The sequence below is a fragment of the Macrotis lagotis genome, chromosome 1, assembly GCF_037893015.1.
Source record: "Macrotis lagotis isolate mMagLag1 chromosome 1, bilby.v1.9.chrom.fasta, whole genome shotgun sequence".
Classification (NCBI taxonomy): Eukaryota; Metazoa; Chordata; class Mammalia; order Peramelemorphia; family Peramelidae; genus Macrotis; species Macrotis lagotis.
The window spans coordinates 909,014,029-909,027,311 of NC_133658.1; the positions used below are offsets into that span (position 1 = coordinate 909,014,029).

The window sequence follows — 13,283 nt, forward strand, 5'->3', positions numbered from 1 at the left end:
CCCATCTCTCCCAAGGTGGGGGTTGTTTCAGCTTTGCCTGGTGATCTTGGGGGTGATGGGGTCCCTCAGGGGAGGTCCAAAAGATGGTGAAAACAAACCAAGATCAGAGGGTTTTTCCTTCCTGGTCATTCAGAATAAGACACATCTCTGCAGTTTGAACTTTTACCCTGTCGTCTTGTTCACTGCTTATAAAATACTCATCATGCTCAGCCTCACTCGGGGTCTCTGGCATTTGTGCAGTCACCGTTGACCCACTTTGTTAGTGTTTGCTCTACTACTGCTTAGACGGCAGCCAGACAATACGTCCAGAGAAGAGGCTCAAACCTTAGCTGTATACCTCCACAGCTCTGGGCCCACTATATTAGAATTCAGAGTGCTGAATGAACTACACTCCCCCAAATCTTTCCTTGCTCCTGGGGGCATTGATAGGCCTGGTGACCATATCCAATGGATGGTACCTTGCAAGGCAATGAGGTTAAATGACTTGACCAAGGTCATTCAGCTAGTAATTATTATTATTTTTTTATAGGTTTTTTTTTTTTTTGCAAGGCAGTGGGGTTAAGTGGCTTGCCCAAGGCCACACAGCTAGGTCATTATTAAGTGTCTGAGGCCAGATTTGAACTCAGGTCCTCCTGACTCCAGGGCTGGTGCTCTATCCAGTGTCACCTAGCCGCCCCCCAATCAGCTAGTAATTATTAAGTGTTTGAGGCTGGATTTGAACTCAGGTCCTCCTAACTCCAGGGCTCTACCCATTTGCACCATCTAGCTGCTCCACCTTCCATATTCTGAAAGCTTGCTGCTCTCAACTGAGTGGGAAACTCTAGTCTCCTGACCTAGAACAGAAAAGAACAAAGAAAAAGGTTGTTTGAGCTTCTTGGGGTCTGGCTTCTGGAGATGCCCGTGCGTCTGAGGAAGGTTCTGCCTGACCATCATCTGCTCCTGGTCTCCCCAAAGCCCTTTCATGCATGTGCCATCACTGCTCTCTCACAAGCTCGTTCCTCAGCTTCTCCACACTGCATCAACTGAGTAAGCTGAAAAGTTTGGGCACAGACAGCCTGGACCACTGTCATAGCAGCCAGAAACAGCCAGTTATAGTCAACAGCAGGCACTGTGCTTTGTCAAAGGCTGAGAACAGAAATCATAGGAACCATTGAGAAGGCAGAGAATGTAGAGAGACCTGGCTCAAAGGACAGACCCACTGGGAGTCTGCTCATCCAGGGACTGGAGGCTAAGGATGAGCCAGCCAAGGAGACAGAGGTGGAGGGCTCAGAGGGGCAGAAGAACTGTGGGAGAGCAGCATCAGAGGAGCAGGGGAAGGGCACTCATGACTCTGTCCTAGGGGAATGGCATCTAGAAGAAAGGAGGGGGTGGTCAGACCTATGAGACAGTGCTGCAGGGCAGTCAATGAGAGCAGGTGACCGGATGTGACAAGTAGGAGGTCAGAGGTGATTTCAGAAAGAGCACTTTTAGTGGGTCAGGGGGAAGCCAGGTTATAAGGGGGCAGAGCTTGGGATCATCGTGTTAGTTTGTCTTCACTTGTGTGAACACCTCTCCCTTTCCCTAAGGGAGAGGACCCTGCTTCTCATTTGTAAGAAATAAGGATTAGTTTTTTCTGAAAGGCATATAAATAGTCCTTATGAGCTGTTTGGGCTATGCTTCCCTACTCAGCTTCCTACGCACCCCCTGTCCAAGAAGGGTCTGAGCCTTCTGAGTTGCTAGGTTTCTGATGTCACCATAGCCTACCTTGATGACCAGAAGTGTTTCCATATGGAGATGAGGGGGTCTGAGTCCAGAGAAACCAACCCATGCTTGTTGCCTATCCTTTCTGTGTTATGGTAAAAGCCAACTGCTCAATGACTGAAGAGTGGCTAATTCACTTTGACCTCCACCACCATGAACTATGGTCCCCAGCTCTCGGACAGAAGGGGAATACTTTCCTTGACTTCTAGTCTGGCACATTCTAGGGACTTGTTGATTGAGGCATGGTAAAGAAGGGGAGAGAGTGGAGTAGAGATGAATCCTAGCAGTCTGGCTAGGACAAAGGGGAGGCAGGAGCTGGGTGAAGTCTGGCTAGGACAAAGGGGAGGCAGGAGCTGGGTGACATTAGAAAGGTTTTTACATTGGGGAAGACTGTTTGCAGGCAGAAAATCAGAAGCCCGGGGGAGAGGGAGAGGGAGATTGAAGGGAACAAGGACCTGGGGATATGGGAGGTCAGCTGTCTAGATGGAGAGTTCAGTGTAAATAATGGCACGATGGAATGACAGAACATCATAGCCAGGGAACATGGAATCCAGAATGCCAGTCTGGGAGGGCCCTTAGAACATGGGATTTCAGGGCTGGGGAATATACCTAGGAGATCCAAGCAGGGAGAGGCCATAGAAGATCTCCTATCCAATAAAATCTTCAATTCTGGCCCTCAGGGCTCCCACAAGCCAACCTACTGGTCCAGTCTTCTCTCTTCCCTTTCCCTTCACCCAGTCCCACCTCTCCCTGAGCCAGGCGGTTTTCCACCCCACTCTAACCTTGCCATGATCCTTTGCTCATGCTCTCCTTCTGTCTGGACTAGTCCCCCCCCCCCCCAACTCCTTCTCTTCAAGGTCCAGCTCAGGGGTCACCTTCTCCAAGATACCATGGAAGAACCCAATGGTTTGGAGTCAAATCCTTAGGCTTCCACTGAGTTTCTGGGTGACCCGTTCATCTCTGTTTCCTCTTATGATGAGGCTTAGGTCAGTACAGCAGCCAGAGCAGCAAGGAAGAGCTGAGTTCAAATATGACCTCAGACACTTGTGAACTATGTGACTCTGGGCAAGTCCCTTCACCCTGTTTGCCTTAGTTTCCTCATCTGTAAAATGGGAAGGAAATGAAACCTCTCAAATCTCGGTCCAGAAAACCCCAAATGGGGTCACAAAGCATTGTCCAGGGCTGAGATGGCTTCTTGGACCTCACTGCAGGCCCGGGTCCCATCCGAGAAAATCCCGGGGACCTGAAGCCCCGTTGGGCTGCTGCTACTGACACCCTGGGCGGTCACCTGCTGTCTCCGAGGGGAGCGCCGAGGATTTGGGGGTGCCCCTGGCTGCCCTCCCTCCTGAAGCTTTCCTGGCCATCTGTGCATGAATGACTGTTCTGCGGCCTGGAGTGAGCTGAGCCTGCAGGACTCTCCAGTCCTTGCTTTGACTTTGACCGCGGATGGGCAGGATTAGTGGCAGAAGCGGGATTCGAACCCAGGACTCCCGACACCCAGGAGACAAAGAAGCTGAGCGCTCCTTGAGGTTTAGGATTAAATGATCTCTAAGCGCCCTTCGCGCTATGACGTCAGCTTCCGGAGCGCAGCCAGACACGCCCATGCCGAGGTCCTCGGCACCTGGTGGGGGGGGGCCGGAGTGAGGAGCGGGGCGGGAGAGCGCACTCTCAGTCCTAATCAATGACGTTATCGCACCGCTTCTAGAGGTCGGCCTCTAGGCCGAGTGTCGTCACCGTTCATCACTTCCCATTGGTCGACTTGCTCCAGTCCGTCTGTCGCTAGGGGCGACAACCAATGAAGTTTCGGAGCTCGATTACGAGGGGGCGGGCCCTCTTCGGTTGTTAGGATACCAAGTTACGTGAGCCCTCCCCTTCTCCCTCCGCCCCTCTACGGGAAGAGGGCCAAGCTAGAGAGAAGGCCCCTTTCTCCTCTGGCCAATAGAAGAGAGGGAGGCGGGGTCCCGCCTACCCGGGCCAATGGGCGCGTTGTGCCTCGTGCGGACTGGCCAATGGCCTTCTAGAAACCCCTGCAAAGTCGCCCGGGAGACCCCCCCTTCTTCTTCGGGCTCTGCCCCTCCCCCGCCCCGCCCCGTCCCACTCCCTTCCCTTCCCTTCCCTTCCCTCAGCTCGGCTCGGCTGCCGAAGCCTGACGGGAGCGGGACGGAGCCAAGATGGCGGCGGCCGACGGCGATGACTCTCTCTACCCCATCGCAGTGCTCATCGACGAGCTCCGTAACGAGGACGTCCAGGTCCGGGCCGGGGCCGGGGCCGGGGCCCCGGGGGCCCGAGGTTGCGGGCGGCGCGGGCGGGAGGCTCGGCGTTCTTGAGATCTGAGGGCGGGGTGGGGGGGAGAGGGAAAGCGGGCCAATCGGCGTGCGCGTCGCTCGTCTCGCGCCGCCGAGGCCCGCTGAGACAGCGTCCCTGATTGGGCAGCGGCGCCGCTGGGGAGGGGGCGCCGGGCCCGGGGACCCCGGGCCGAGCGGATCTGTCAGGGGGCGGGGGCGCGGGCCCGGGGGCTGCCTCCGGCGCCTCCTGATTGGCCGGCACTCCAGGTTCCCACGGCGCGCTGGCGGCCTCCTGATTGGCTCTCGGGGAGCAGAGCGCCTCCTGATTGACTGGGCCTGGAAGGAAAGCGGGGACCCGGGTGGGGTAATGCGGGGGCGCTGCCCCTGCAAGGGGCGGGGCGGAGCTCCGCCGAGGCTCCTGATTGGTGGCTTGCGGGTTAAATCCCCCGCTGGGGCCGGGCCTCTGGAGGGGGCGCAGGTCCCGGAGCTTTTTCGGGCCCCCCCAGCCCCCCAGCCGCAGTTCGGGGCCAAGACCCTCCAGGGAGAGAAAATCCCCCCTGGGGTGGTGCTCAGCTGGCCCCGGGCCAATCGCAGAAGAGAGCCCGCCCCCTCGGCAGCTTTCCATTGGCGCAGGGGACAGCCCCGGTTGGGCTCCCGACCACACCGCCCCTCCCGGGGGCCTGGCCGGGTGGGACCCCCGGGTGGGACCCCCGTGCGGCCCCCTTGGGGCGGGCAGTGCGGCAGGCGGCGCCTTCCGTCTGGCCTTGGCCTTGGTCCTCCACTGCATGACCTTGGGGAAGGCACGGGCCCTCCCTGGCCTCAGTTTCCCCATTTGTACCACGAGGATAAAGCACTGATCCATCAAGGAGCCCCCTTTTGGGGTCCTCTTCCGACTGAGGCCGCTAGTGTCGGAATGAAATGGATACAGATAGCTAATAGGCAATAATCTGCTACGGGGGGGACCTCGGAGGAACGAAGGGCCCGGGGAGAAAGAAATGGGGGGCATGGGGGTGCCCGGGAAGGTCGTCTGTGGGGTGATGACCACCAGACGGGCAAGAATTCAGCTGGTGAAGAAGGGCATGGAGGTTCTTCCAGGCATAGGTTACAAAGGCAGGGTATCTACAGGGGGTCCAGAGTGACCCACTTCGTGTGAAGCATGAAGGGAAGAACTGGGGGTAAACTAGGAGGGCAGGGTGGGACCTGGGTCTTAAATAGGCAGAAGACGTTGAACCTTGGTCTTCGGACTGTAGGAAGTCTCAGGAGTACGTGAAATCTGTGTCATTTGGGAAGACACGAGTCTGGTAGCCCATGAAGGTAGACTTGGAGTGGGCATGGGAGCAGCACGACCTGCTAGGAGGGTCCGTGGACAGTGACCTCAGCCTTGCCTGCTCAGGCCACTAGTTCCTCTCACAGGACATAAGTGACTTTAGACAATAGCAAAGCCAATGCAAAGCATTCTGTAAAGGGTCTTGTCCAAGATCATGCCATTGGCTTGTAAGTGGTGGAATTGTAACTGCAATCCACATCTTCAGACTCCAATTTCCAGGGCTTCTCACTAAAGCTACACCTTCACCCGGCTAGTAACTTTTCTTAGCTCTCGCATGGGCCAGCAGGATCTGGTTTGGGATTTTTAGCCTCCTGTTAGGGGCATGTAGGTGGTAAGGTGAAAGAAAGTCTGAGTTTTAGAATTATGGGTCTTGGATCCAAATCCCAGCTCTTAGTATTTTTAACCCTTGTGAGTTTGAGTAGGTCACTCCACATCCCTGCATCTTGTTTCTTCTGTAAGGTGAAGGATTTGGACTAGACTCCTAAGACATCCCTCCCTCCCTCCTTCCTGTTTTAAATCTTGTGATCTCTTCAATTACTCCAACAAGCAGTACACTTTTATTAACAATGCCAAGCTTTGAGGAAACAAAAAGAGCCAAAAGACAGTTCTTGCTCTTAAGGATGGACTGTTCCCTTTGCAGTGCTCTGTTTAATGAATGGACTGAGCCAATCTGGAGTCCAGTGTTTAATGGATGGACTGTTCCCTTTGCCTGCAGTGCTCTTACCGCCCATCTTCTCCTTCCCTTTATCTTTCCAGATCTATTTTTCCAGGCTCAGCTTCCTTTGTAGGAAGCTACTCTGGTCACTTTAACTAGAAGTGATCTCTCTCCAAAATTTCACCTGACCATGTACTTCTCTCTCTTAGGTAATCAAAGAGTTTATAGACAGCTCTCTGTAGTTAGAATCTAGGTCTGAATGATCTTGATAGAGTTTTTTTTTGCAAGGCAATGGAGTTAAGTGACTTGCCCAAGGTCACACAGCTAGGTAATTGTTATTAAGTGTCTTAGGTCAGATTTAAACTCAGGTTCTCCTGACTCCAAGGTCAGTGCTCTATCCACTGCGCCACCCAGCTGCTCCCGAATGATCTTGAGAAGTGGCCTGGTGGATATGGTACTAGCATGGGCTCAGGAAGATCTGGCCTCAAATCCTCTTTCAAATACTTTGTAGCTGTGTGATGCTGGGCAAATTACTTAATGTTTGTGTACTCAGTTTCCTTATCTTAAAATGAGATGGTCAGGCTTGGCAGTTTATGATTAGTCAGTCAATAGATATTGATTAAATACCTGCTCTCTGCCTGGCACTGAGGGTACAGCAGGAGGGCCTTGAGGAGCTTATGATCTAATGGGGGAGACAACATCTAATAAGTATCTACAAAGCAAGCTCCATGGGGGATAAATAGGAAATAATAAACAGAGAAAGTATTACTCTTCCTACTTGAGGCATGGATTTTTTTCATGGCACTCTTGAGCTCAGAAGCCTTCAGTGACTTCCTCCAGACCATACTCTGCTTCTTGTGATTTGCTGTCTTTGGCTAGACTATATCCTCCCCTTCTGTTTTTTTGTTTGTTTGTTTTTTCAAGGCAATGGGGTTAAGTGACTTGCCCAAGGCCACACAGCTAGGGAATTATTAAGTGTCTGAAGCCCAATTTGAACCCAGGTCCTCCTGACTCCAGGGCCAGTGCTCTATCCCCAGCACCACCTAGTAGCCCTATATCCTCCCCTTCCTCCTCCTTAGTTCCCCTCTGCCTTGGCCAATGGGCTCGCCTCATTAGTTTCTCCTGGCAGCCCATGCTTTGATATGGTTGTGGTCTCCTCCATGGGCTGTTGCTTCATTTTGGTATCAGAGAACATTTGCTGAATTGTTGGAATGAACTCTGAAAGCTTTTTGTAAACCTTAAAGCTCTTTACCCATGTCAGGGAGCATTGTTCCCATGGTGCTGGGGGAGGCGGTGGTGATGGGGGAATCTTGGAGGGGAAAGAGGCTAGAAGCCAGTTATTCATTTATTCAGTGGTTTCTCCATCTGCACAGTCAGGAGAGTGTGGATGGTTTATAAAGGCCCTCCCATCTCTGATCGGTTTTGTTCTAAAGGCTCTTCCTCCATGCTTGTGTGGCTAAGCTCCATGCTTCTGAGACACAGATGAATAACAGTCTTGTCCTCAGAGACTTCTCATCTGGAGGGTTGAGTCACGCGTGGGAGAGGTCATTCTCCTTGCCAAAGACTTCCTGGAAGTGGTGGCCAGCAGGTGATGACTTTCTTACTCCCCCTCCCATGGGAGAGGAGGAAATGTGGCTCATTGAGCTTAGAAGGTTACTCCCTGATGGAACCAGGCCTTCTAACAGGCCTTCTGGCTTCTCCCCTCTTGAAACTGGCCTTCGTGGGCTACCAGACTACATTTTCTAATGTATAAATTTGTTTGTTCTGTTTTATCGTTATGGAATCTGAGGCAATTAAATTGCCTCATGCTACACAGAGATGATTCTAGAAGAGAGGCCTAGGAGTCATGTGGCTGATCTTTCTACCCCCTTTCCCCATGTTTCCCTTACCTTTCCAATCACTTTCCCATGTTACAGGTGGATATAAGCATTGCACCTCCCCCCTCCTTTTTTATTTTTGACCCTATTTGGGGTTTTCTTGGCAAAGATACTGGAGAGATTAGTCATTTCCTTCTCCTGTATCCTTATTTTATGGATGAGGAAACTGAGGCAGACAGGGTAAAGTCATATAGTGTCAGAGGCCAGAAGGGGAACTTAAGAAAGTGAGTCTTTCTGACTGAAGTCTTGGTAATGTAACCACCGAACCACCTGGCTGCCCCATGGAGCTTGGGCTGTCAAAGAAGGAAGGGCCCTGAGAACCAGAACTCAGAACTGGGAGGGCTTTTTAAACCCAGAACATGGATTGCTTAGAACCCAAGGTTCCTGATTGTGCACTCTGCAGATTGCTGCTGGGGCCAGATGGTGGATACTTCATCTCCCTCATGATAAATCTTTGTTGCCTGAACCCTCTAATCCCCCCCACACCTTTTGTAGATATGGTAGAGATCGGTGGGCATGGTCAGGTTCCTGAGTGGCCTCTCCTGAAGTCCTTGGTCGTTACCTTTGCTTTCTCCTGCAGCTCCGGCTCAACAGTATCAAGAAACTCTCCACTATTGCTTTGGCCCTTGGTGTAGAGAGGACCCGGAGTGAGCTCCTTCCATTCCTCACAGGTAGGGGGATCCTGCATCGAATGCTGGGAGTGGGAGTGGAGGGATGGGGAATGCTACCTGGCTATGTGGCTGTGTGGGAAGGGCATGGTGGGATTCTTCTGGGGCTGGGGCCACTCTTCTGGATTACCATGCTTTCGCTGCTATCATTGCTAGGAAGAGGGACCAGCCTCTTTTGGGGAGACTGTAGACTTTCACTGAACTAGGAGATCAATGAAATGTCCAATACAAATGTATCTGACTTTGTGTAAACTCTTTGACTGGCCCCAGAAGAGATGGGGGATGGGGTGCTGCAGTTCCCTGGGTCAGGAGGCCTTGTCTGACCGGGCTGAGTGTTTGCTGAGTCATGGGTTGCTGTCAGCTGGGAAGGAAGCTCTGGTGGCAGGTCTGGGAAGGACCGGGATGAACGCATTGAGCTGGAGAGGAATAACTGGCCTGTTGGATGGCCAAGGTAGAACCTCCTTCTGTTTCTCCATCTAACAATATGAACTGGATGAACTGGAAGCCCTGCCCTTGGGGAATGGGAGAGAGGAAGTGGCCGACACTTCCTGGGAGGCAGACCTGAAGGTCCTAGTGGCCTGCAAGCTTGGCAAAGGATCTTCAGTGTCAGCACCTCCTAGGAGGTTTCTTGATTTAGTCTGTGTGGGTGATGCCCACCCTCATACCTTAGAAGGCCATCTTGGAGTTGGTTGGGTCTGAAAATGGCATCATGCCTTGGTGGCCACTTACCCAGGCTGGCATGTGCATGAAGAGAGGGTGTGGTCTTTTTCTGGGTTGGCCTTTAAGTCTTTTTAGGCAGGTAGGTAGCGCAGCACCAGCCCTGGATTCAGGAGGACTTGAGTTCAAATCTGGTCTCAGACACTTGATGATTACCAGCTGTGTGACCTTGGGCGAGTCACTTCACTCTGACAGCCTCGCATCCAGGCCAGCTCAAATTGTCCCGATTCATGTCTGGTCCCTGGACTCAGGTGACTCTGGAGGGGAGAGTGAGGCTGGTGACTTAGCACAGAACCCCTCGCTCACATCCAGTCCATGGGCTTGTCATGGCGTCACTTCCCTGATGTCATCGTCTTCTTTGAGAATGAAGGAAAAGCATCATCAGCCTTGAAACCTTTCTAGCTTAGTAGGACATCTCAGTGCTTGACCTCTGTTCCAAGACCCCTGGAGAGTACAGTCATTTCTGTGCCCTCAGAGCATCTGAAGAGGACTGTAGTAAAAGGAATGTAATCTTCTCTTATACAAATAGAAATGTTCTATCCATACTAGGGCAGCTACATGGTAGAATGGATACAACACCAGGCCTGGAGTCAGGAAGATCTGAATTCAAATCCAACTTCAGATGCTTAATAGCTTTGGGACGCTGGGCAAGTCATTCACCCTGTTTTCCTCAGCTTCCTCATCTATAAAATGAACTGGTGCAGGAGATGGCAAACCATTCTAATATCTTTGCCAAGAAAATCCCAAATGGGGTCACAACGAGTTGGAAGCGACTGAAACAACCCAATAGCAACAGTGACAAAATCCATGTTGGGGGAGGTGATGATCCTCCTTTCCTCTTTCCTGGTCAGACTCCACGTAGATGGTTATGATCAGATGAAGACCCACATTTTAGGACGTGGATCCACAGAAGGCTGGGAGGCTTGGAGATCAGGTCCAGTGGAGAGTCATTAAAGGAACTCCGACCTTTTTAGCCTAGAGAAGAAAGAAACATTAAGGGGTGGAGTTCATTTGTTATCACAAAAAAGTTGATGAGCTCTTTGGAAAGGAGGAACTAGGCTTATTCTGCATGACTCCAGTGGTTTGGACTGGCCTCAGGAAAAGGAATTTTTGTGAGATTGTTGAGGGATGGTCCGAGAGGAGGGGGCTCTGCTTGCCCAGTTGGTCCCAGCTGGCTTCCTGAGGCCTTGACAGACAGACTCTGGGTTAGGCAGAATTTTCCAACTGGAGGCAGTCTCTAATTGTGAGGAGTAGCATTAAGGTTGGTGGGAATAGATGGAGGAAAGTGGTAGGAATTGAGGCAGCTGGACACCTCTTCCTGGGGAGGACCTCTGTTGTCTTCTTTCCTCCTCCTCCCCCCTTCCAATCTCCCCCCTCTCCTCCCCAGTTGGGACTTCATCCCAGTGTAAGGGCTCATGTTTTCCCCCTTTGCTTGTGACCCTTTTGAACCCCAGTATTCCGACTGAATCTGACTTGTTTCTACTTCATTCTTCTGTCCCCCATCAGTACTAGGCAGCCATGGGAAGCTCTTCCTCAGGTGAGGGATGTGATGGGAATTGAGAGTCAGGAATAAAAGTTGGAGGGGGTTAGAGGTCATGTGGCCTCTTCTCAGCCTCAGGGCAGAGTCTCTTCGACTGGGAACACTCTTCTCCCCCACTGTGCCTGCCGATTTGTTAATGTTTATTTTGATAGGGGGCCTTTGTCACTTTGAATTTCTGTGATTCTGAGTGATTCCTTCTTTGCAGGGCTATCTGTTTCAGGTTAATTGATAGACAGTTTTTCATACTTGACTGAAATCTGCCTCCCTGTATCTGGGGCTCATTGGTTTTAGTTCTGTGATCAAAAGGTCACTTTTAATACTAATTGTCTCTTCTGTGATACAGAAGGTTGATGTCTCCTTGAGATTGGTATTGGAACCCAAGGGGCCTGTTGGGATTGATAACTCAAGTCATGAAACCGGAGGGATCATGGTGCCTCTGCCAGAATCTAGAAAATTGGCAAGGGGAGGCAACCTCAATCTGTTGTGTGGGTGGGGCCGGCACCAGGCTCAGGCTCCAGTCAGTGTGGGGGAGCAGATTTCATGGCAATAGAGGGAAAAAAGGCTTCATTCATCCAGTTATCCAGTGGTGGAGCATGTTCTTTTTAGAAAGATTTTATTTATTTTGAGTTTTACAATTTTTCCCCCATTCTTGCTTCTCTCCCCCCACAGAAGGCAGTCTGTTAGTCTTTACATTGTTTCCATGGTCTACATTGATCTAAGTTGAGTGTGATGAGAGAGAAGTCATATCCTTAAGGAAGAAAAATAAAGTATAAGAAATAGCAAAATTATATAATAAGATAACATTTTTTTCCAAATTGAAGGCAATAGTCTTTGGTCTTTGTTCAACCTCCACAATTCTTTCTTGGGATACAGATGGTATCCTCCATCGCAGATAGCCCAAAATTGTCCCTGGTTGTTGCACTGAAGGGATGAGCAAGTCCATCAAGGTTGATCATCACCCCCATGTTGTTGTTAGGGTGCACAATGTTCTTGTGGTTCTGCTCATCTTGCCTTAGCATCAGTTCATGCAAATCCTTCCAGGCTTCCCTGAATTCCCATCCCTCCTGGTTTCTAATACAACAGTAGTGTTCCATGACATATATATATATATATATATATATATCAGAGTTTGTTAAGCCATTCCCCAATTGAAGGGCATTCACTTAGTTTCCAATTCTTTGCCATCACAAACAGGGCTGCTATGAATATTTTTTGTACAAGTGATATTTTTACCCTTTTTCATAATCTCTTCAGGGTATAGACCCAGTAAATGGTATTGCTGGATCAGAGGGTATACACATTTTTGTTGCCCTTTGGGCATAATTCCAAATGGAGCATATTCTTTTGAAAGGTAGTAACAACCTCTTCCTTGGAGGTTTTGAACAGAAACTGGATGACCACTTGTAATAGTTGTTGTGGAGAAGATTGTTGCTTGGGCTTGTGGCACTAATGGGCTTCTTCTGACACTTCTCAACTAGAAGGACCTTTTAGAGAGTGGCTCCTTTATAGAGGGAGCTGCTGAGGGCTGGTAGCAGCCACAGGATCTGGAGCTCAGGTGAAAGGTCAGGGCTTTTGGAGTGGACAAGGGAATTGGCTCCATAGAGGTGATAATTGATACTGCTCAAAGGATGAAAGAAGAGAATTCCAATCATAGCAGAGGGCTAGGGACTGGTCTTTGGAAGATCTGGTTCAGGTGTAGATAGAAGGCCTGTTTGAAGAGGATGGAGAAGATAACTGAGTGGTAAATGCAGTGGTAAATGCCTCCTGTTAAGGAGGATGAGAATTGAGAAAAGCCTTTGAATGTAATGATGAGGAAGGAAGGAAGCCACTCTGGAATTTTGGAACTCAAAATATAAATCTTAGAGCTCCTCTAGAACTTGGAGTGTCAGAGCTGGGAGCTTGGACTTTTTTTCCCCTGCAGTGTCTGCAGAGTTGTTGGGGGGGGGGGGCATCAGAGAATCAGGTCTATAGACCTGGGAGAATGGTGGCTTTCTGGATTCCTTCCCTTCACCTGGGTCCTTGGGGATCCTCAGGGAGGAGAGAGAATGATGAGCTTGATTCTGTCCCACAGACACTATCTACGATGAAGATGAAGTGCTCCTGGCATTGGCTGAGCAGCTGGGGACTTTCACCACCTTGGTGGGTGGGCCTGAGTACGTCCACTGCCTGCTGGTGAGTTTGGGATGAGCTGGGAACAGGGGTCCCTTACCCTAGGCCCAGGGGCAGTTCAGCAGATGCTTACCAGGCACCTCTTGTGGGCATTGTGATCTGGCCTGGGGAAACTGGGTGAGCGAGGACACCATCCCCACCCTCACGGAGTTTACAATCTAATGGGGTGCTTGGGAGAGAAGAACAGGAGACTATGTGACCTGGACACAAATGAGAGGGATGTGAAACTCATGGGTGGCTGTCCCTCTAGTCCTGGAAGGACCAGCCAGAATCATCTCTTCATTCACACTGGAGGAGGGAGGCTG

The 13,283-nt window shown here is 51.0% G+C and overlaps 1 protein-coding gene across 1 annotated transcript in view; it reads left to right on the forward strand.

The window, feature by feature from the left end:
* The first annotated feature begins 3,843 nt into the window (after positions 1-3,843).
* LOC141509713 (uncharacterized) overlaps positions 3,844-13,283 on the forward strand; it is a 35,542-nt gene continuing 26,102 nt past the window's right edge. The window contains exons 1-3 of the mRNA XM_074219448.1: positions 3,844-3,989; positions 8,465-8,555; positions 12,881-12,981. Of these exons, the coding sequence (XP_074075549.1) occupies positions 3,912-3,989; positions 8,465-8,555; positions 12,881-12,981 (270 nt within the window). The 5' untranslated portion in view covers positions 3,844-3,911. The remainder of the gene's footprint in view (positions 3,990-8,464; positions 8,556-12,880; positions 12,982-13,283) is intronic.